The sequence below is a fragment of the Panthera tigris genome, chromosome F3 (genome assembly GCF_018350195.1).
Source record: "Panthera tigris isolate Pti1 chromosome F3, P.tigris_Pti1_mat1.1, whole genome shotgun sequence".
Lineage (NCBI taxonomy): Eukaryota > Metazoa > Chordata > Mammalia > Carnivora > Felidae > Panthera > Panthera tigris.
Genome location: NC_056678.1, coordinates 8068301 through 8091376, shown reverse-complemented (window position 1 = coordinate 8091376; position 23076 = coordinate 8068301). Strand labels below are relative to the sequence as shown.

At 40.9% G+C, this 23076-nt stretch overlaps 1 protein-coding gene across 3 annotated transcripts in view; it reads right to left on the bottom strand.

The window, feature by feature from the left end:
• Nucleotides 1–23076, bottom strand: part of PLD5 (phospholipase D family member 5) — a 339966-nt gene that overhangs the window by 15025 nt on the left and 301865 nt on the right. For all 3 annotated transcript variants that reach the window (XM_015535224.2, XM_042976136.1, XM_042976135.1), the window contains 2 exons: nt 15531–15667; nt 4015–4183 (listed from right to left, as the gene is read on the bottom strand). In XM_015535224.2, the coding sequence (XP_015390710.1) occupies nt 4015–4183; nt 15531–15667 (306 nt within the window). The remainder of the gene's footprint in view (nt 1–4014; nt 4184–15530; nt 15668–23076) is intronic.

Below are 23076 nucleotides of genomic sequence, written 5' to 3'. Positions count from 1 at the left end.
GAGTATTCTTGGCTCCCTTGAAAAATATTAGTTGCCTATATATGCTTGGGTTTATTTCTGGTTTCTTGATTCTATTCCATTGGTCTATTTGTCTGTTTTTATACCAGTACCATATTTGATGACCATAGCTTTATAGTATAGCCTGAAATCAGAAAATGTTATAATTCCTTCTTTGTTCTTCTTTCTCAAGATTTCTTTGGCTATTCAGGTTCTTTTGCAGTTCCATATAAATTTTTGAGTGTTTTTTCTACTTTCTACATCTAAAGGATGCCTTTGGAGTCTTGATAGTATTGCATTGAATCTATAGATAGATTTCGGTTGTATTGACATTTTAACAATATTACTTCTTCTAATATCTTTCCATTGTTTTGTGTTGTCTTTGATTTATTTCATAAATACCTTAGAGTTTTCAGTATAGAGATTATTCACCTCCTTAGTTAAATTTATTCCTAAGTATTTTATTGTTTTTAATACTAGTGTATATGGGATCCATTTCTTTATTTCCCTTTCAGAAATTTCATTGTTAGTGTATAGAAACACTACTGATTTTTGTGTGTTAATTTTGTATTTCTGTAACTTTGCAGAATTCATTGATTAAATATAACTTTTTTTTTTTGGCTGAGTCTTTAAGATTTCTATATATAAAGTCATGTTGTCTGCAAACTGACAATTTTGCTTCTTCCTTTTCAATTCTGATACTTTTTATTTCTTTTTCTTGCCTGATTGCTCTGGCTAGGACTTCCAGTACTATGTTGAATAGGAGTGGTAAGAATGGAAACCCTTGTCTTGTCTCTGATCTTAAGGGAAAACTTTTCATAATTGAGTATGATGTTAGCTGTAGGTTTCATAGACCTGTTTCTACTTCTAATACTTATTTGTGAACTCAGACATGTGCATGGCTACCTCAGTTTATAAAAACCAGTAAAATGGAAATAAAAATTTCTATTTTATCAATATTACCCGAATGTTAGGAAGATTAAAACGAAATATATGTGGGAAGCATGCTTTTTTTTTTGAAATTTATAGTAAATTCTAGAATTTTATGTCTTTAAATTGTTGATAATTTCAACTTTTAAAAAATATTTAATGGCACGATTGAGTTAAAAAACATCTTATCTGATATTTTTGTTGATCCTCAGAGATACATCAGTCAGATGAGTAGCCTCTCAGGTCTTTGAGCAGATATCAATATGATGTTTTTAATATAGATAGGAAAGACAAAAAAACCTTTATAACTTCAATTATTTGTTCCACTTGCTGACCATACAGTATGAGGTTTAAGAGCTCAGTCTCTGGAGTTAGAAAGACTTGTATTTGAATCTCTCTCCACTATTAACTAGAGTCCTGGAGAGAAATTATTTAATTTCTTCAGGCTTCACTCTCAATGTATGTACAATGGGAAAATTTCCCACTTCATAGTGTGGTTATGAAGATTAAATAGTACATACAAAGTATTTAATGCAGTGCTTGTCTAAAGGTCTACACTCATGAATATAACCAATTCCTTCATTTGTTTAAAAAATATTAAGCACTTACTACATCCAGGCAATGTGACGTGAGATGCTGCCATGACAGCAGCAATAAAAACTTAATAAAACATGTGGCAATGGTTTATCCCATGGGCAGCAGGCAGCAAGGAAATTGGTATTGCAGGATGGAAAGAATGGAGACCCATGTTAATGCAGTGGAAAAATACTTGGTAAGACCATAACCTGCACTGATTTGGAAGGAAGACTAAGCACCCCCAAACCTTTGGCTACAGGGCAACGGATGGGAAAACAAATTGTTAACAGTGTATATGGGTCATTACTAGTGCTTTTAGGAAGTTAGTAGAGGAGATAAATGAGCTCAGAGATGGATTTGCTGGCTTGCAAGCATATATGGAAGAGAACAGATACACTAGAAATATGGTATTTCAAAGGGCTGGAAAAACTGTGCTGGGAGCCCAATAGTAGAAAAGAAATTTGAAGAATGCTTTAAGTGGCTGAGTTAAGACTCATTTACGGGGACACACAGGTAGCTCAGTCGGTTAAGCCTCTGACTTCGGCTTAGGTCATGATCTCATGGTCTGTGAGTTCAAGCCCTGCATCAGGCTCTGTGCTGACAGCTCAGAGCCTGGAGCCTGCTTCAATTCTCTGTCTCCCTCTCTCTGTGCTACAACCCCCCATCATGCTCACTCTCTCTCTCTCTCTCAAAAAAAAGACTCATTTCTGCAGCAAAGATCAGATAACTGAAGTAATCATAATTGGTATAATCTTCCCACCCAAGTCTGATGACCTGAATGAAGCCACCGTTAATAAGAAGAGACAGAAGGGGGGAGGGGAGAGGAAGAGGAAGGCTGAGGCAGAGGTATATGGGAAAGGAAGCATGATTAGTGAAGTTTGGGAATTATGCACAACAAAATCTTTGGTTGTGGTTGCTGGTACTTCGAAATGACTAGAAGCAAACAAATCAGAAGCCTATTATGTTTCTGAGAAAATTGCATTGCCAGAGAAACCATGAGCTAGAACCAAAACCTCCTTTAACTGTTCACGCTGAAAACAACCTTGGGAGCTGGCACAGGAGGACTTCACTGTACCTGCCCAGAAGGATTTTACGATCACTTGGACCAGTGACTGCTGAGTGTCGTCTCCTGAATGGGAGTTTTTACTGTCCTTCTCCTGTTCCTGTTACGTGGGGAGGAGGCAACTTCAACCTGGGTCTTGGGTCTTGTAGGAGATTGTTGTTTTGTTTTTAGTTTCTGTTTATTGAACTATGAAATGCCATATCCAGATTTGCTGTCCAGTCCTGCACATCACTAGGAGGTCCTGAACTTTGAGCTGTGCAAAGCCACACTCATAAGCTGTCTCTGCCACTGAATGTGGACAGGTGAGTGATTTCTGAGCAGCAGAATGAAGGCTAAAGGGATGTTCACCACCTCCAGGTCTAACCCATAAATGCCTCCTGGGAAGCCCTCCAGTCTCTCTCTCCTTCTGATCGACCTTGGGATGTTGAGGCTCAGGACTATCTTGGAAGGTATGTGTCAGAGTGGATGGTGGTGCCCCCGTCATCTTGGGTCCTTAAATGCTGCATGGAGCACAGACCCATCACCTAGAAGGGTGCCTGGCAGAAAGTAGGATCTTGGGGTATATATTTTTAATGTTTATTTATTTATTTTGAAAGAAAGAGAGAGAGTAAGCAGGGGAGGGGCAGAGAGAGAGGAATAGAGAATCCCAAGGGAACTCCTCACCATCAGCACAGAGCCTGATGCAGGACTTGAACCCGCAAACTGTGAGATCATGACCTGAGCCAAAATCATGAATAGGATGTTTAACTGAGTGAGCCACCCAGGCACCCCTCTCAGGGTACTTTTGCTGAATGACTGCAGTGGAGGCTGGAAAATGTAAGCCCTAAAGGACTAGAGGGCATTAGTCAGATAAAGCATGGAGGAGAAGAGTGTTATGGGCAGAGGGAACAGCATGTACAAAGGCCCTGAGGTGAGGAAGAGGAAGTCACAGCTAAGGACCCAAGGAAAGTCAAACATGAGCTAGGGAGTTACCATACTGAAAGTAATACCAATTCCCAATCTTGCCCCACTCAGAGTAGGCAGATATGGATTAGCATGTGGCCCCGGGGGCTGAAACAAGGGCAGGAGCTAAGCCAGGGGCATGTTGGGGCTGGGGGAGGCTGTGCAGGTGCATGCGACCTCACTGAGGTCATGGCCTTAGAAACTGGAATGGCAGGCAGGAGAACGAGGCAGACCCAACAAAGTGGAGAGGACACCACGGGCAGTGTATAAAAACAGGGCAGGGCCAGGAGGCACCAGGAAATGTGGGATCCAGGCTCCTTTTCTCGAGAGTGTTTGTCTTGAAACATTACTTATCCTACTTTTGAAGCGCTTTTTCACTATCAGAGACTGTTATCCTGGTTCTTACTTGGCAGTTTACATGAGTGCAAATGCTTATAGCTTTGACAGATGTGCAGAGGGAATCAGCCCTTTTTATTTAATAATACGTAAGCCAATGTCATACTTACAACTTTCAAACTGCAGTTGGCTATTTCAGTGCAAATAGCCTTAAGAGATGAAATAAAGTTAAACGTAAGGGGGTCTGTTTCCTTCCAGAAGCTTATCAGGAGTCGAACTTTAACGCTTCGCAAAACTAAGGCTTCTCTGATTTTCCCATCCAAGTCTGGCCAGTAAGTCCTGCAGAAATAATACCCATGTGGATAAAAACAAAGAAAATAAGTTAGCTGGGGGAAAGTAATTTACTAGACTACAAAGAACATTTATATATTAACCCAATCGTTAACTGCTTTCTGTAAATAACTTGATTGGATATTTGGAAAGAGGCTTTACTGGGTCCTGCCCCTGCCTAAAACGTGTTCTCCCACCAGCAGGGCCTCAGGGTGTGTGGGGGGAGTATGTGGACAGGTTGGCCTCGACCGTGTGCTACCCTCGCCACACTTGCACCCGCCTCCAGCTGGGCCTTAGCTCATACGTGTGCAAAGAATCAACTTTCCAACAGAGTTCCAGTTCGGAGCCTCGAGCACCTCTTTGGTCCCCAAATGCTGCCTGAACCCCTCTTCTTTGGAAACTGCCCCCCAAATGAGCTTCTGCTCTGGTCATCCAAACTTCCCCTTACTCTTACTTCCAGGTTGCCTTCCTCTCTCCTGACCAAGCCCCCAGCTACTCTGGCCCTTGGACTTCTCCATCAGGCAAACAGTTTCTCCTGGAGGCTCAGCCTCTTCCCTCAATCCTTAGTCTTCTGCCTTAATTAAATCCTGACCAGAGACTCTCCAGAAGTCTGGCCATGTATTTTTCTACGAGAGTTTGCCCACTTAGTGTAAGAAGTGGGGTCAGCCCCCCACCAACACACACAATGTCACTTCCAGAATTGTCATTTAATTCTCATTTAAGAAGAAAAAACAACAAATGTTTCCTTCGGAAGGATAAGCCCCAAATCTCTGTCTCCCCTCAGCCCTGACAAACCTTGTTTGTTCACTTGTTCAAATCTTCCCCTAGATCCAGGCCAACTCAGTTTGGACTAATAAAGTATTATTCAAAACATTAGCTTGTTGGCCTCATGATCACTGCACCTCCAAAGTTCTCCTCTTTATATTGGACCGGCTGCAGTCCTGCAGCATCCCATACTCTGGGAAATCCCCACTGACCATGTTCTTGCCCCGTGTGGGCCCAGCCCGGTGACCCTCTCACTCTCCTGCTCTATCAGCTTTGGGTCCCCTTTCTGGCCCAGCCTAACCTCAGTGCTGATTGCCTGAAGGACACCTGCCCTGATCCTTCCTCTAGCTCTTGGTAGCATCTAAATCCTGGCTCAGAGCCTCACCTAGCCACACACATTGGTCTATTTCAATGGTCACAAAGCCGAGGATTACTGAACAAAGTCAGTTCAGCCTGTGAAGCTGAAGCCAGCACAAGCCCATCAGGGCCTTCACCATCCAGCACCCCTGTCCTTGCCTTGGGCGGTTCTGCCTCCCAGACCTTTCCGTCATTACTCTAAGCTGTACCCCACTTGAGCTAAACTTGTTTCTTCCTCTGTCCACAAAAATGTAGCTTCTCAGTCATAGTGTCCCTCAGATTTCTACCCTTGAGAGCCTCATACACCCTTCTCCCCTTCCTTCTGGCTTAGAGGATAAGGCAACCTTGTTCAGCATCAGACCTGTACCACTCTGCCTTTTGGGCTGGTCCCCTGACCCTCTGCAGCTGTGTTTCATCGGTCATTCCTTCCTGAAGACAGTCTCAACTCCCCCACCTCCCCACCTTTCTTGTAGTTTGAGAACAAAATGTAAATCTCATCCATTCAGAGAAAATTTCCCTGACTCTGTATCACTCTGTGGCTGGTGCACAATCTCTTTTCTTTTTTGAACAAATCTATCATCTATCTATCTATCTATCTACCTATCATCTATCTATATTTGAGTATAGTTGACACACAATGTTACATTAGTTTCAGGTGTACAATGTAGTGATTCAACATCTGTATGTGATGCTGTGCTCACCACAGGGTAGCTGCCATCTGTCCCCACACAACACTGTTACACCATCCCTGAGGACATTCCCTATGCTGTGCCATTCATCCTGGTGACTTACTCATTCCACAACTGGAGGCCTGGATCTTCCTCTCTCTTTCACCCATTTTGTCCCTCCCCTGCCCCTCCCCACTGGCAACCGTCAGTTTTCTCTCTGTATTTCTGGGTCTGTTTCTACTTTTTTTTTGAACATAACTTCTTGACAGTGTAATCTAGAACATCTGACTTGACTTCATCACCCCTGCTCACTTCTCAGCCTCTTGCCCCCCTGGCCTCCAGCTTGCCATTCTGAAAATCTCAAAGTCAGCAGGGATAGCCCAACTGCCACATCTAATGGATATCATTCAATTCTTATTTTAGTTAGTCTAAGTCACATGCAGCTCTGTTGATGGTTTCTTTCTTCTTGATGACTAATTCCATTGGCTTCTGTGACCCTGTGGTTTGATGGTCTGTCCCTTATCTCTCAGAATGCCTCTTTGTCTCTTCTATGGTCAATGTTCCCATACTATTCCATCACCACCCTCTGTTCTCCTCACTGTATATGCCAACCCCTTGGTGGCTTCATCTATGAACCTGATTTCAACTGTCCTCTATAATCTGAAAAGCTCCAAATCCATATCACCAGGCTAACCCTCTTCAGACTTCGTTGTGAATATCTTCGTAAGATCTTTACCGATCTGGACCTTTACAAGAACCTCAAATTCACAAGTCTGCTTATTTCCTTATATTTTTTGTGGCCTCCACTTTGTACGTACAATGTTCATCCTCTAATCACCCAAGGTAAAAACTCAGCAATAATTCTTACATCTGCTCTCCTTTTTACCATTCACCATGTACTTCAAAAATATTCTTGGCAAGTACGTCCTTTATTCTGTCCTTCCTATCCCTCATTATCCCTGACCTGGGCCACTATAACAGCTCCAAGGTGGTTTCTCTGCCTCCAGTCTTGTCCCTGTCAAGTACATCTTCCATGACCACCAAAGGGATCTGTCTAAAAGCATATCTCCCTTGATTAAAACATAACGGACGCTCCCCAAAGTGACAAGATCCTCTCACAGTTAGGCCTTCCCGTTCCTGGTCCCTGCCTTTCCTCCAAGTGGATCTCACATGACCTTACCTCGGGTTCTGTGTTCCAGCACTGAACTTGACTGAACTTGTGACAGACCCTGCCATGTGCTAGGCTATTTGTCTCCACCTGAAACTTGGCTCATGCTATCCCTTCTACCTGGAAAACTCCCTTTTTATCCTTTTTTTCTAAGTCCTGCCTATTTTAATTTTTTTAATGTTTATTTATTTTTGAGACAGAGACAGAGTGCCAGCAGGGGAGGGTCAGAGAGAGAGGGAGACACAGAATCTGAAACAGGCTTCAGGCTCTGAGCTGTCAGCACAGAGCCCGATGCGGGGCTCGAACCCACGAACCGCGAGACCATGACCTGAGCCGAAGTTGGACACCCAACCGACTGAGCCACCCAGGCACCCCACTCCTGCCTATTTTAAAATGTAATTAAGAAGCCTCTTCTAACTTTGAAACTTCCACAAATGCTCTCTCATTGAGGACCTATACTATTTTGTACATATATTCATTATTCCGTTCACCACATTGCTATGATAATCTAGTCTGTGTCCATTTGCCCCACTGGATGGAGTTCCTGGGACCATGCACTGCTCATACTTGAATCACTCCTGCACGGTGCCCAATAAATATTAGTTGAATGAAAACATAAATGAAAAATGTTAATAGCTCACAGACTAATCAGCCTACTTTTTTTTTAATGTTTATTGATTTTTTGAGAGAGAGAGAGACAGCATGAGTGTGCAAGCTGGGGAGGGGCAGAGAGAGAGACAGAGAGACAAGATCTGCAGTGGGCTCTGTGCTGAGAGCAGAGGGGCCCAAACTCACCACCTGCGAGATCATGACCTGAGCCAAAGTTGGACATTAACTGACTGAGCCACCCAGGTGCCCCAGCCTACTTTTTTTTTTCTTATTGAATAAATTTTGATGTGCAACATTTTGTAAATTTAATAAGATGTATAGCATCTTACTCTGATACAGTTTTACATTGTAACATGATTGCCAATGCGCTGATATTTATCATATTACACAATTGCAGTGTAATATTGTTGCCTGCATTCATTATACAGTGCATTAAATCTCCATGGCCTATTTACTATTCATTACAGGTTTGCAGCGTTAAACACCATCACTCCTATTGCTCACCCCCCATCTCCTGGTAACCAACACTGTACTGTCTGTTTTCTACACTTTTCTAGATTCCATGTATAAGTGGGATCATACAGTACTTGTGTTTCTCTGTCTGACTTATCTCACTTAGCATAATGTGCTCAAGGTCCATCCACACTGGTGCAAAAGGAAGGATATTCTCCTTTCTCATGGCTGAGTAATATTCCGTTGTGTATATGCACCACGTCTTTTCATCCATTCATCTGTTGATAGGCATTTGTGTTGTTTCCATTATGAATTCTGTTTTCATTTCTTTTGCTTAAACACCCAGAAGTTGGAATTGCTGGATCGTATTCCAGAAGTTGGAATTTTGGGGGGAAACTCCCTATTGTTTTCCACAGTGATTGGATCAACTTCTCTTTCTTTCAACTGTGTATAAGGGTTCCCTTTTCACTATATCCTCATCAGCACCTACTGTCTCTTGTCTTCTTGAGGAGCCATTGTAACAGATGTGAGGTGGTATCTCATTATTGGTTTTTTTTATTTTTTTTAACGTTTTATTTTATTTTTGAGACAGGGAGAGACAGAGCATGAACAGGGGAGGGTCAGAGAGAGGGAGACACAGAATCTGAAACAGGGTCCAGGCTCTGAGCTGTCAGGACAGAGCCCGACGTGGGGCTCGAACTCATGGACCGCGAGATCATGACCTGAGCCGAAGTTGGCCGCCCAACCGACTGAGCCACCCAGGTGCCCCTCTCATCATTGTTTTGATTTGCCTTTACCTCATGATGAGTGATATTGAACATCTTTTCATGTGTCTGTTGGCCATTTTGATGTCCTCTTTAGAAAATGTCTATTAGTTCTTTTGCCCATTTGTAATCAGACTATTTGCTTTTTTTAAAAAATTGAGTTGAATGAGTTCTTTACATACTTGGATATTAACCCTTTAGCTGATGTATGGTTTGCAAAACCTTTTCCCTATTCTGTAGGCTGTCTTTTCATTTTGTTAATTGTTTTTTTTTTCTATGCGAAAGCTTTTGAGTTTGATGTAGCCTCATATGTTAATTTTTTGTTCTTGTTTGTGCTTTTGGTATCGTGGAAAAAAGTTATTACCAAGACCATTATTGATAAGCTCCTTCTCTACATTTTCTTCTAGGAGTTTTATGATATCAGGTCTTGCCTTCAAGTCTTTGACCCATCTGAGTTCATTTTTGTGAGTGGTATGAGGTGGGGGCCCAATGTAATTGTTTGACATGTTTTCTCCAGTTTCCCCAGCACCATTTGTTGAAGAGACTATGCTTTCCCCATTGAGTGTTCCTGGTGCTCATGTTCAATAGTAGTTGACTGTATAGGCCAGAGTTTAGTTCTGGGCTCTCTATTTTGTTCTATTTGTTGATGTTTGCCCATTTTTGTACTTTTTTTTTTTTTTTTATTAATATGGCTTTGTTGTATAGTTTCAAATCAGGATGTGTGATGTCTCGAACTTTGTTCTTTTTCTCAGGATTGCTTTGGCTGTTTGGGGTCTTTTGTGGTTCCACACAAATTTTAGGATTGTTTCTTTTATTTCTGTGAAGAATGTTTTCAGTATTTTGACGGGGATTGCATTGAATCTGTAGATCACGCTGGGTAGTATAGCCATTTTAACAATATTAATTCTGATCCAGGAACACAGTATGCCTTTCCATTTGTTTGTGTCTTCTTCAATTTTTTTCAGCAAAGCTTTGTACTTTTCATTGTGCAGATCTTTCACTTCCTATGTTAAATTTATTCCTATTTTGTTTTTGATGCTATTGAGAATGAGATGGCTTCTTTTCATTTTCAGAGGCTTCATCATCAGTGAAGGAATGCAATTGATTTTGTATCTTGATGCTTTACTGAAATTGTTGATTAATTCCAACAGTTTTTTGACTGATTCTTTAGGACTTTGTATATAGATCATATCATCATATCATCAGCAAATCATGCAAATTTTACTACTCCCTTCCTGATGTGTATGCCTTTTATTTCTTTGTCTTGCCTGATTGCTCTGGCTAGGGTTTCCAGAACTATACTGAATAGGAGTGGGAGAGTAGGCATCCTCGCTTTTTTCCCCATCTTGGGGAAAATGCTTTCAATTTCTCTTCAGTGAGTGTAATGTTAGCTGTTGGTTTGTCCTATACAGCCTTTATTATGGTGAGGTATGTTCCTTCTGTACCAAATTTGTTAAACATTTTTTTTTATCATGAAAGGGTGTTTTATTTTGTCAAATGATTTTTCTGTATCGATTGAGATAATCGTGTGATTTTTTATGTATTATTTTATTGATGTGATGTATTTGCATTTGTTGATTTGCATATTATTGAAATATCCTTGTATCCCAGTGATAAATCCCACTTGGTCATTGTGTATAATTCTTTTAGTGTGTTCCTGAATTCGGTTTGCTACTGTTTTGTTGAGAATTTTTGCATCTATATTCATCAGGGATATTGGCCTATTGTCTTTCTTGTGGTCTCCTTATCAGATTTTGACATCAAAGTAATGCTGGTCTCATAGAATGAGTTTGGAAGTGTTCCTCCTCCTTAATATTTTGAAAGAGTTTGGGGGAGGATTGGTGTTAATTCTACTTTAAACCTTTGGTAGAATTCTCCAGTGAAGCCATCTGGTCCTGAGGTTTTCTGTTTTGGGAGTTTCTTGATTACTGATTCAGTCTCTTTACTTATAATTGGTCTGTTCAGACTTTGTATTTCATCATGATTCAGTCTGGATAGGTTGTGTGTTTCTAGCAATGTATCCATTTCTTCTAGTTTATGTAATTTCTTGGCATAAACTTGTTCACAGGCATCTCATAATTCTAGGTATTTCTGTAGTATCAGTTGTAATGTCTCCTCTTTCATTTCTAACTTATTTCTTTGAGTCTTTTCTCTTTTTTCCTTAGTCTGGCCAATGGTGTCAATTTTGTTTATCTTTGTAAAGAACCAGTTCTTAGTTTTGCTGATCCTTTCTATTGGCTTTTGGTCTCTGTTTCATTTATTTCTGCTCTGATCCTTAATATTTCACCCCTCCTGCTAATTTTGGGCTTACTTTGTTTTTTTGTTTGTTTGGTTGTTTTTCCCTAGTTCCTTGTGATATAAAGTTAGGTTATTTGAGATCTTTCTAATTTCTTAGTATCTGTGTTTATAGTTATAAACTTTCCTCTTGAAACTGCTTTTGCTGCGTCCCACAATATTTGATATATTGTGTTTTCAAGGTAATTTTTTATTTGCCTTTTTATTTCTTCTTTGACTCAGTGGTTGTTTAGAAGTGTGGTTAGTGTCCATCTATTTGTAGATCTTCTTAGTTTCCTCCTGTTGATTTCTAGTTTCATACCACAGTGGTCAGAAAAGATAATTGGTATGATTTCAACCTTAAATTTGCTAAGATTTATTTTGTGTCCTAACATGTGATTTATCCTGGAAAACATTCCGTGTGCGCTTGAGAAGAATGTGTATTCTGTTGCTGTTGGGTGGCATTTTCTATATATGTCTGAGCAGTCCATTTGTTCTAAATTTGTTCCAGATTCAACTGCAACATTTTCTTGTTGATTTTCTGTCCGGGTGATTTATCCATTGTTGATGGTGGGGTATTAGAGTATCCTACAGTTATTGTATTATTGCCTATTTCTCCCTTAAGATCTCTCATTCATTGTTTAATATATTTTGATGTTCCAGTGTTGGGAGCATGTATATATATGATTGCTATATCTTCTTGATATACTGGCCCCTTTGTCATTATATAACGACCTTCTTTACTTCTTGTGACCCCTTTTGGCTTGAACTCTATTTTGTCTATTATGGGTACAGCTACGCTTGCCTTCTTTTCATACGTTTGCTTGGAATATCATCTTCCATCGTTCACTTTGAGTCTGTATTTGTCTCTAGAGCTGGAGTGAGTCCTCCGTAGGCAGCGTATTGTTTTTTTATCCATCCAGCCACTCTGTGCCTTTTGATGGGTGAGTTCAATCCATTTTCACTGAGGGTGATACTAATATGTAATCGTATATACTATATACTGCTGCCATTTTATTTTTTGCCTTCTGGTTATTTTGTCTCTATTGTTTCTTTTTTCTCTTTTTCTTTTTTCCCATTCTTTCTTTTTTTTTCCCATTTCTGTCTACTTTTGCCAGTTGGTGGTTTTCCATGATGATTTGTTCATTCTCCCCCTCTTTATATTTAATGACTGTTCTAAGTTTTTGCCATGTGGTTACCATGGGGTTTCCCCAAAACAACTCATAGAAAAAACAGTCCTTTTTCTGCTGATAGCAGCTTACTTTTCTTGACCTATCATCCTTTTAATCCTCTCCTTTTGTATTTTTGATGCCACAAATTACCTCTTTTTATGTTGATTTCATTGCCAGCTTGCAGCAGCTATCGTTATTTTGTTGCTGTTTTTCTTTAACATTTATGATATAGCTAAGAGTTTCATACACTGTTCCAAAAAAGAGTTCCAGTTTTCTAATTCTGACTGCCTGTTTATCACCTTAATCAGAATTTTGTGTGCTTTCAATTTTTTCTTTCAGCTTGAAGAGCGCCTTTCAACATTTCTTGTAAGACAGGTCTAGTGGTGGTGAACTCCCTCAGCTTTTGTTTGTTTGGGAAAGCATTTATTCTTCCTTCACATCTGAAAGGTAACTTTGCCAGGAGAGAGTATTCTTGGCTGCCGGCCTACATTCTTATTGTTCCTTCACACATTTACTGGTTTTCTTCTGAAAGATGTATTTCGTGTGACTGAGGAAATAAATAATGAACAACCCCAAACCAAGGCCAAAATAAATATGCAAATTGCTAAAAGAAACAGCACTTGATTGCCAAAACAGGAAGAATTGAAATAGGGCTTCTGATTTTTTACTGCGGGATTGATTTAGCCATACATCATTGTTCCCTTCACTTCTTACTTCTTGGAAAGTTAGAAGTCACTTCTAATATTGTTGCTTAATGATGGTGTATATATTTTTCTACATGTGACCAACCACTTCTACTTTGGGAACCTGTGAATTTTTCCTCTTTCATTTGGATGTTTAGCAGTGCGTAGACTAAAAGCTCAGCCTGTGGCATACTGACGCACTGATATTTGACAATGTCCATTTGTTCATTCTAGTTGAATTCTGAAAACTTTCTCCAGGACAATGTAGAGACAAGTAACCATGCTGACTCTTAAGTAATTTTTTTGTAGGATTGAGAAGAATTTAATTATAACGTGGATGTTTGAACAACTTCTTATGTCTCTGATGACTTTAAAAAAAAATTAATGTTTATTTACTTTTGAGAGGGGGAGAGGCGGGCAGAGAGAGAGGGAGACACAGAATCTGAAGCAGGCTCCAGGTTCTGAGTTGTCAGCACAGAGCCTGACGTGGGGCTTGAACTCACGAACTCGTGAGATCATGACCTGAGCCGAAGTTGGATGCTTAACCGACTGAGCCCCCCAGGAGTCCCTCTGATGACTTTTCATTAGAATGCTTGATGGGATTGTGGGTTTGAAATATCCTAAGTATGATAAGAGAACTGCTCTTTGAACAGCTGCTGAAATGGTAGATTAATAACCAAAATGCAAAATTTTAGGTGAGTTTTCAGTTCTTTAACATTCTTTTAGTTTTCTTTAACTTCTACATTTCCAAGCTATTTTAGATTCTCTATGCTAACCCCTTCCTCTCTGGCCACAAAGGATATTAATTTTGTTTGTGGGGCTTCATGGAATGAAGGTTTTGTCAATCCTAATAAATCATCACCCTATTATCCCTTACTCTCATTCTGAATAATAGGAAAAGCAGGCAAAACATACCTATTATGTTTCAAAGTCTTCTCAAAGTGAAGTTGACATCTAAAATGAAATCTCAAACCAATAAATTGGAGAAAAATAAAAAAGAGATAGCAAACATGTAAAACTATATGGGTAAACACCTAGGAATATTCAAGGGATATGCCATCTTTTAAAGTAAAAATGTTTTAATAGTGTATCTTGTAGCTTAAAATGCTTTTTGACTGTCATTATGGGAGATCACTTTGCAGGAGACTCATGCTTTTGCAATCTTACAGGCATCTGCATAAAGAAGCTGCATATTAGGCATATGTTGGTTGGCAACATGAACAATATTCAAGCAAGAGAGGGCACATTTCATCATCTACCTCAGTAAAGGGTTATTTTGAAATTGCAATTTCCCAAATTAAAAAGGTCTCTGGCTGTACTCTCAGAAATGTGCACTTTGAAAACTTTTCCTGGCTTTAAATGGGTTATTCAAAGCACTTATAAGTAGCCAAATCTGTGCATTCCTGACAGGAGAGCAAAAGTGGGAAATATCTGGGGCACAGCCAGGCATTTATGCACTTAGGGGCATATAGTCCGTCCCTAAATTTATTTCAAGTATTTCCCCTCTGAACAATGATGAATTGCTGTAAAAATCCTTTCATTTTTTAATTTAATTTTTTAAAATGTTTATTTTTTGAGAGACAGTGACAGAACGTGAGCAGGGGAGGGGCAGAGGGAGAGGGAGACACAGAATCCGAAGCAGGATCCAAGCTGCGAGCTGTCAGCACAGAGCCTGACGTGGGGCTCAAACTCATGAACTGAGAGATCGTGACCTGAGCCAAAGTCGGATGCTTAACCAGCTGAGCCACCCAGGTGCCCTCCAAATCCCTTCATTTTTTAAAATGCTCGCTTCCTCATACAGAGGAATGGATTGACTGAGAACATATACATACTGAGTTTCTTTCTTCTTTAAGTTGAAAAAATACAAAAATTCAGCCTTTAATGAAGACTGACATGAATACGACCAAAATGATGTCTCCTTGGAGGAAAATCTTGCCAGACCTACTCAGTTTCAGTATATCCTTCAGGGACACCTGCTAGCTAAGAACTTTCAAGAAATATTTTTTGGGGAGCGTCTGCCAGGCTCAGTCAGTAGAGCATGTGACTCTTGACCTCAGGGTTGTGAGTTCGAGGCCCACACTGGATGCGGAGATTACTTTTAAAAAGTGTTAAATTTTTTTTTCCAGAAATTTTTTTTTCCAATTTATTTTATTTTTCAAATAAATTTCAAATTGAAAACAACCCGATCTCCATTCTAAAGTTGCTCTTATGCCTGTAAGGTAAAACACGGTGGTACTTCTGTAGGGTGAGTCCCCGAGTCCTTCAAATAGACTGAGGGAGGAGATGCATCATGGGTAAGTTGCAAATGCACTCGGAGGTCTGAACGGTGTGTGACCTAAAGGGAAACGGAGAGCACCTCAGTGTCCAGCCGGTTTCCTATGGTCCCCAGTTTGCACCTGGCCCTGGAGACTGGGTTGGAGGACGAGGTTACTCACTCACTGACCTTTTGGTGCTCGTGCTGGAGATTGGCAGGTAGTCCGTGACAGCGATGTATACGTACTGCTTGGCATCGTCTATCACACTGTAGATGGCGTCTATGTCAAAGCTTCTGTTTTTAGGGCAGAAGAGTTTGGGAGAATTCTGTGAAGACACAAAAACCAAACTTTCAGAGGATTAATTTTTGTCAGCTGGGGATTTCTCTTTGTTGTTGTTGTTGTTGATTTGTTTCAGTGGATCTTGGCTTTGAGGTAGATTTTTGAAACCAACTCTCCAGTCCTTTATGAGAATAGACAAATGTATTTTCAATCCCATCATAGTTGAGGCATGTTCAGATCAAGGTGTGGTGGGATGTGTCTCAAGTCTGACCTTTATGTCTGTTTGGGGAGGGAATTCTTGCTTTCAGGATATACACCTCTCATTTTCAGAGTATTCTAACTCAAACTTACAGGGCTCTGGTGAACATCATGAATAGCAGTTAATTTTCTCAGGTGTTACCATATAATACATATATGTACACACAGCAATCAATTTACCCGAAAAGTCATTTCATTTGAAAGGTGATGTGGGCATAAAAACATTCTAGACATACAATCTAAAAAATCTTGTGGATTTTTCCCCTTTCATCATTAAGTCAGGAAGAAGAGTGCAAAGTTCATCAATAATTCTAAAGAAAAACCCATCAAGTGACTAGGAAGACCAAATTCATCAGGAGGGACAGGGAAGAAGGATATTCTGAAAAACTCAAGCCAACGAACAAAGAGGCAAATTATACTTGAGGCATTTTTCTCCTGTTGCTCAAGGTGGTTTCCATCTTATAAAAATAAGGTGTTTTGGGATGAAATTGCTATAGAAAGATGTAGTTTGGCTTTCTCGTTGTTTTCCCAGCACACAGGACTAAAAATAGCATTACTGGGGTTTCTGTCTTACTCTGAGCAGCACGAGGCAGTGGTGAGTGGAGGGGTGCACGTATGGGAGGGCTTCTGGAACTGTCCTGCATCCAACGCTCGGGACAACTCCCATCACTGTGCTGGTGGGAATGCCTATCCTGGCTTAGACAGAGGGAAGATGAAGCCGTTGTCTTGGATGTCCAAGCAAGACAGACGTGGAGCGTGGGGGCAGGAAAGGAGCCTGTTGAAGCTCATATACTCTCTCAGCGTCCCTGCTCAGAAAGTCATCTTGGAAGGCGACTATCAGATTGAGTTTTTGATCATTTATTTTTCTTTTGGAATGAAGATGAGTTTCCAAGTCTTTTAAGAAACTAATGCCAGGGGCACCCGGGAGGCTCAGTCGGTTAAGTGTCCGAATGTTGATTTCAGCTCAGGTCATGATCCAGCATCGTGGGATTGAGTCCCATGCTGGGCTCTGCGCTGACAGCACGAAGCCTGTTTGGATCTTCTCTCTGCCCCTCCCCCCGCTTGTGCTCTCTCTCAAAATAAATAAGTAAACTTAAAAAAAAAAAAAAACTAATGACAAAAAACCCTCACAAAAAAACGTAAAAATAGAGGTGCCTGGGTGGCTCAGGTCATGATCACAGTTTGTGGGTTCAGGCCCCGCGTTGGGCTCTGTGCTGACAGCTCAGAACCTGGAGCCTGCTTTGGTTTCTGCGCCCCCCCCCGCCCCTCCCCCACTCACGCTCTGTCTCTCTCTCTCTGTCTCAAAAAATGAACATTAACAAAAAAATTTAAAAAACATAAAAATAAGAAAAGACCCAAACATAAACCCCAAACAAAAACAAAAGATAAAACCAACCAACCAACCAAACCCAGTGCTGGTCCTACACCTTTTCCCTAGCACACACACAGTGGATACTCTGCCTGTCCCCAAGATAGGTGCTCCTGCTTCTAGTGGCCACTGGGTCTCCCTCTTACTCCTGACTGCCTTTCCTCCCATTCAGGCTCTAGTGCTCTTTCTTTGCTGGGGCTTTTACACATCATTTTCTTGTCACCATGATGGACACACACACACACACACACACACACACATCACACTCAGCATTTCTGGTGTCTGGGAATCCAGTCTGAACTCACTGAACTATGGCCTCCAAGCCCTGGCCTCCCATTTCTCTGCCTCCCTCCTGTGCCAGCTATCATGCCCTCTGTGCCTGGCTCTCATCTGTCTGCCCCTGCACATTTGCTCCCGCCAGCCCTTCCGGCCCAAGCTTCCTTGTTCTTGCCCGTCAAGAACATGGTTCTTGAATATGAATATGCTTTCTAGAATATGCTATCTAGAATATGCTTTCTCTAGAATATGCTTTCTCTAGTTCAACTACAAGCTCCTCCATGAAACTTCTGTATTTCCCCAGCCAGAGGCCCCTTCTCCCTTCTCTGCCCACCCATAATATGATTGATTTGCTACATTATTTAGCATATTCAAACTTGTAATTATTTGCACTTGCCTCATTTGCCTGCCTAGACTGTCACTGACCTGATTTTAGGGACTGTACTTTACTCATTTTTCTATCTCCATGAAAACATCCAAAATTGACATTACTTCATTCCCTCAGCCTGTTGGGTCTGCTTTAAACATTCTTCAGGCTAACATGGGGGAGCTGAGGGTCTTTACTCTAGACAGGAGCTTAAGGAAGCTCCGACATGCGTCCAAGCGCCCACGTTTCTGTTTCAGGAATTTCTTGAACTTCCTTGCATGTTGCAAAAACGAGGTTTTGGTTTCAGGGAGGAAAAAATTGAGGCACAGGAGTCGTTGCTGTCTTCACATTTGCTCTTATATCCTGCAAGTCTGGACTTTGGGTGCCTTTCAGTGATACAGGCTAGGCTCCAGCATTTATAGCCTGCAGCCTGCTGGCTGTGCACCTTACACTTGCTGAGCCTCGCAGCCAAAGGGATTAATAGAACGCACCTCTCACACTGGTTTCCCTCGAGGCTTAAATCGGGTAATGGCCTGTTCCCTGGCTGGGTGAGTGCCTTTCTTCTGTGGTTGCTTTCATTTGTTCAGCAAATAGTACGAAGTGCCCGCCATGCTCCGGCTCTAGGCTAGCCACCTGGTATATACCAGTGATCAAAGTAAGACTCCTGCTTCCTGGAGCTTCATTCTGGAACGTGCTACATTGTATTGCATTCATATGCAACCGCTGGGTTGCTCATCCCCTTTACCTTATGCCATGCTGTGCTTAGCATATGTTTTATATCCATATCTGTGGAATGAATGTGAAAGTGCTTCTTAAATTAATCAGCATTGAAGGTCTGTGTGATCCCCCAACCTCCATTCTTAATGGAGTTACTTCATGCTAGGTCTTTCCATCCACGTGTGAACAGTTCTTTATTTGGATTTGCCTGCTGTATTGTTTCCTATGTTCCCATTGTCTAACCCAGTGCCTAAACCATGGCAGGTGCTCCATGTGTTTATTAAGGAAACGCATGACACTCGGTATCAGTACCCCCCTGGCCCTAGGGGCATGGTGGTACGTGATGATGTGTTCCAGAGTCTGCTACCTTTGAAAATAGTGCCGAATATACTACTGGCTAAAAATGTTTGCTTAAGATATAAATGAATAAGGGGTGCCTGAGTGGCTCCAACTCTTGGTTTCAGCTCAGGTCGTGATCTCATGGTTCAGGAGTTCGAGGCCCACATCAGGTTCCCGGCTGATGGTGGGGAGCCTGTTTGGGATTCTCTGTCTCTGTTTCTCTCTCTCTGCCCCTCCTCCACTCATGCACTCATGCTGTCCACCTCCCCCCTGCCCTGCAAAATAAATAAAGAAACATAAAAAGATGTAAATGAATGAACAACACAAAGAACGACTACTGATTCAGCAAAGGAAGTTAAATAGTTCCAATAGTTTAATTACAGAGAAGGCTGTTAAGTTTCCCTGTTATTGCTCCTGAATTAATTTTTTGAGCCTAGCACTGTGTACTCCTTTACTATGAGAGGGAGAAGGAAAACAGATTCTTCCCTGTTTCAGCTCTGTGGTGACTTTTACCGCTCAAATGCTCTCATGCACCTTGCTTCTAGGCAATATGTCTCTCTTAGATCAATTAGTGCCTTATACACGCACGTAACTTGTTTTGCATATTCGTTAAATATTTGCCTTAGCAGGCTTCTGATTTATTTCACTGTAGTTTCCTGGTTTTTAAGAAGTTCATACTCCATCCTCAAAATATATATGTTAAAATATATTAAACACAAAATGATAGCCCACAGAATGGGAGAAAATATTTGCAAATTGTATATCTGATAAAGGAGCTATATGCAGAATGTATAAGAACTCTTACAACTCAGTAATAAAAACCAAATAAGAGCCACCTTGGTGGCTCAGTTGGTTGAAAGTCTGACTCTTGATTTTAGCTCAGGTGATGATCTCAGGGTCATGAGAAGATTCCTACATCGGGCTCTGCACTGGGTATGGAGCCTGCTTAAGAGTCTCTCTTCCTCTCCCTCAGTCCCTCCCCGACTTGTGCTCTCTCTCTCAACAAACAAACAAAACCCAAGTAAACTAATGGAAAAGTGGGCAAAGGATTGGATAGACATTTCTCAAAAAAGATAAACAAATAGCCATGAACATATTAAAATATACAAATGAAAACCACAGTGAGATACCATTTCATACCCATTTGGAGGGGTAAAATAAAACAGAAAATAACAAGCATTGGCAAAGATGTGGAGAAAGCAGAGCCCTCATTAACTGCTGGTGGAACTGTAAAAGGGGGCAGCCAGTTTGGAAACCAATGTGTCAGTCTCTCAAAATGTTAAGCACAGAGTTGCCACATTCCCCAACGCTGCCAGTCCTGAGTACACCCCCCAAAGCACTGAAAACAGGTGTTCAAATACAAACTTGCACACGTCAGTCCATGACAACACTACTGTCAGGACCCAAAAGATAGAAACACCCAAATGTCCATCAACCGATGGGGGAATAAACAAACTGTGGCATATCGGTATAATGGAGTATTATTTGGCCACGAAAGGGAAGGAAGTGCTGATTCATGCTGTAACACTAATGGACTTTGAAAACATTATACTACGTGAAAGATGTCAATTACAAAAGACTACATATTATATATACTTCATTTATATGGAATACCTAAAGAAAGGAGAATTCTAAGGGACAGAAAGTAGACTAGCAGTTGCCAGGGGCTGAGGGAAAGGGAAAATGGAGAGTGACTCCTAATGGTTTTCTTTGTGGTGATGAAACTGTCCTTTTATTAAAAACTTTTTAATGTTTATTTATTTTTGAAAGACAGAGAGAGACAGAGCATGAACAGGGGAGGGGCAGAGAGAGGGAGACATGGAATCCGAAGCAGGCTCCAGGCTCTGAGCTGGCAGCACAGAGTCCGATGCGGGGCTTGAACTCACAAACTGTGATATCATGACCTGTGCAGAAGTCGAATGCTTAACTCACTAAGCCACCCAGGTGCCCCCAAAATAATCTAAAATTAGATGGTGGAGATAGCTGCACAAGCCTGTGATTACACAAAAACCCACTGAATCATATACTTTAAAAGAAATGCCACGGAATGTGAAGTATCTCTCAATAAAGCTATTAAAAAGGTAATTAACAATATGTAGTGGAGGTTCTAAAGACTAATATAACATGGCATTTTTCATAGCAACACTAGGTTCCACTTAATGTCCTGCCCTCACTCACTAAATACATCTCAGTATACATGACTGATGGGTGAATGAACAAAACTGTAATGAGAGATCAGATCTGTCTAGCACCCAGATCAGTAACTAGTCTATATATATATATTTTAATGTTCATTTATTTTTTTAAAAATTAAAAAAAAATTATTTATTTTTGAGAGACGGAGAGAGACAGAGAACAAGGGGGGGAGGGGCAGAGAGAAAAGGAGACACAGAATCCGAAGCAGGCTCCAGGCTCTGAGCTGTCAGCACAGAGTCTGATGCGGGGCCCGACCCCACGAACTGTGAGATCATGACCTGAGCCGAAGTCGACGCTTAACTGACTGAGCCTCCCAGGCGTCCCCAATGTTCATTTATTTTTGAAGAGAGAGAGAGAAAGAGAGAGTGTGCGCGTGAGTGGGGAGGGGCAGAGAGACAGAAAGGGAGAGAATGAATCCCAAACAGGCTCCACACTATCAGGACAGAGTCCAATCAGGGCTCAATCCCAGGAACTGTGAGATCATGACCTGAGCCGAAATCAAGGGTTGGATGCTCAACTGACCGAGCCACCCAGGCATAGCACTAGTCTTTATCTTGGAAAGCAAATTTATAATCTCAAGGGCTCTAAAAAGAAATCTGTAAGATAACAAAAACCCAGCCAACTATGGTTCCTGTCTTCTTATTTTGATGGGGAATTAAAATCAGAACTCACTGGCACCAAGTTATTAGAGATCACATAGTTAAATCTCCCCAAGTATCTTTGGGGTTCTGTGAGAAAATTAGAAATAATCCATATTTATATCATAATTTAAAATTTATATTTAACAATGAGAAAATTAGAAATAATCCATATTTATATCATAATTTAAAATTTATATTTAACAATGCTAAGTTGTTAATCATCTAAAAATCTAATCTGGGGAATGGTAATTCTTAATATGTGTTTTATGTGTCTATGTGTCTTCAATAATGTGTGTGTGTGTGTGTGTGTGTGTGAATTTAGTCTTGGGACTGTGAGATTATAAAAATATAATATGCTATTTTAAGATGTTTTACACCAAATACTTTCTTTTTTTTTAATTTTTTTTTTTTTAAGGTTAATTATTTTTGAGACAGAGAGAGACAGACCATGAATGCGGGAGGGTCAGAGAGAGAGGGAGACACAATCTGAAACAGGCTCCAGGCTCTGAGCTGTCAGCACAGAGCACGACACGGGGCTCGAACTCACGGACGTGAGATCACGACCTGGGCCGAAGTCGGACGCCCAACCAACTGAGCCACCCAGGCGCCCCACACCAAATACTTTCAACTTAAATATATTTGCTTTGGCATGTTTGGCATACATCACTCAGAAAATTACACACATCCTAGAACTTTATATTAAAATTACCACTAATAAATCCAATCCAACATTTTTTGGAGCCTTCTGTAAGGTGTTGGGAATACCAATGAGCAAGACGGTCCGGTATATGATCTTCAGAGGCTTTTAAATAGCAGGAGAGATGATCAATAAACAATCAACAAACAGCTACGAAAATATAATAGATGCCACAACAGGGGTGAGATCAAGGAGGTCTGGGATTCCAGACCAATTCCACTGGTGGCGGGGGGTGTCTGACTATTTTATACCTGTAGGATTTTATACCTCTGCAAATGTGGTGTTCAATTAATACCTGTTGAATTGAAATTCAAAGGTAGGCTTGACATTACTAGGAAATAGAAAACAGTAAGTTAAAATAATATAATAAATAAAAATAGAAAATAGACGCATCATATACTTGAAAAGACTATACCTAAAGGCATGTTTCAAAACTCTACTTATTTTGTGACAAATCATTTGATAAAAAGCAATTTGTAAATCTGTCCCACAGTACAACAAAGATCTACATTTTAGTAGATTTTATTAAAAGCCTGGGCCCTCTCTCTGGGGTAGATATGTTAACTTTGGGATCAACAAAGGGGGATTTGCCACC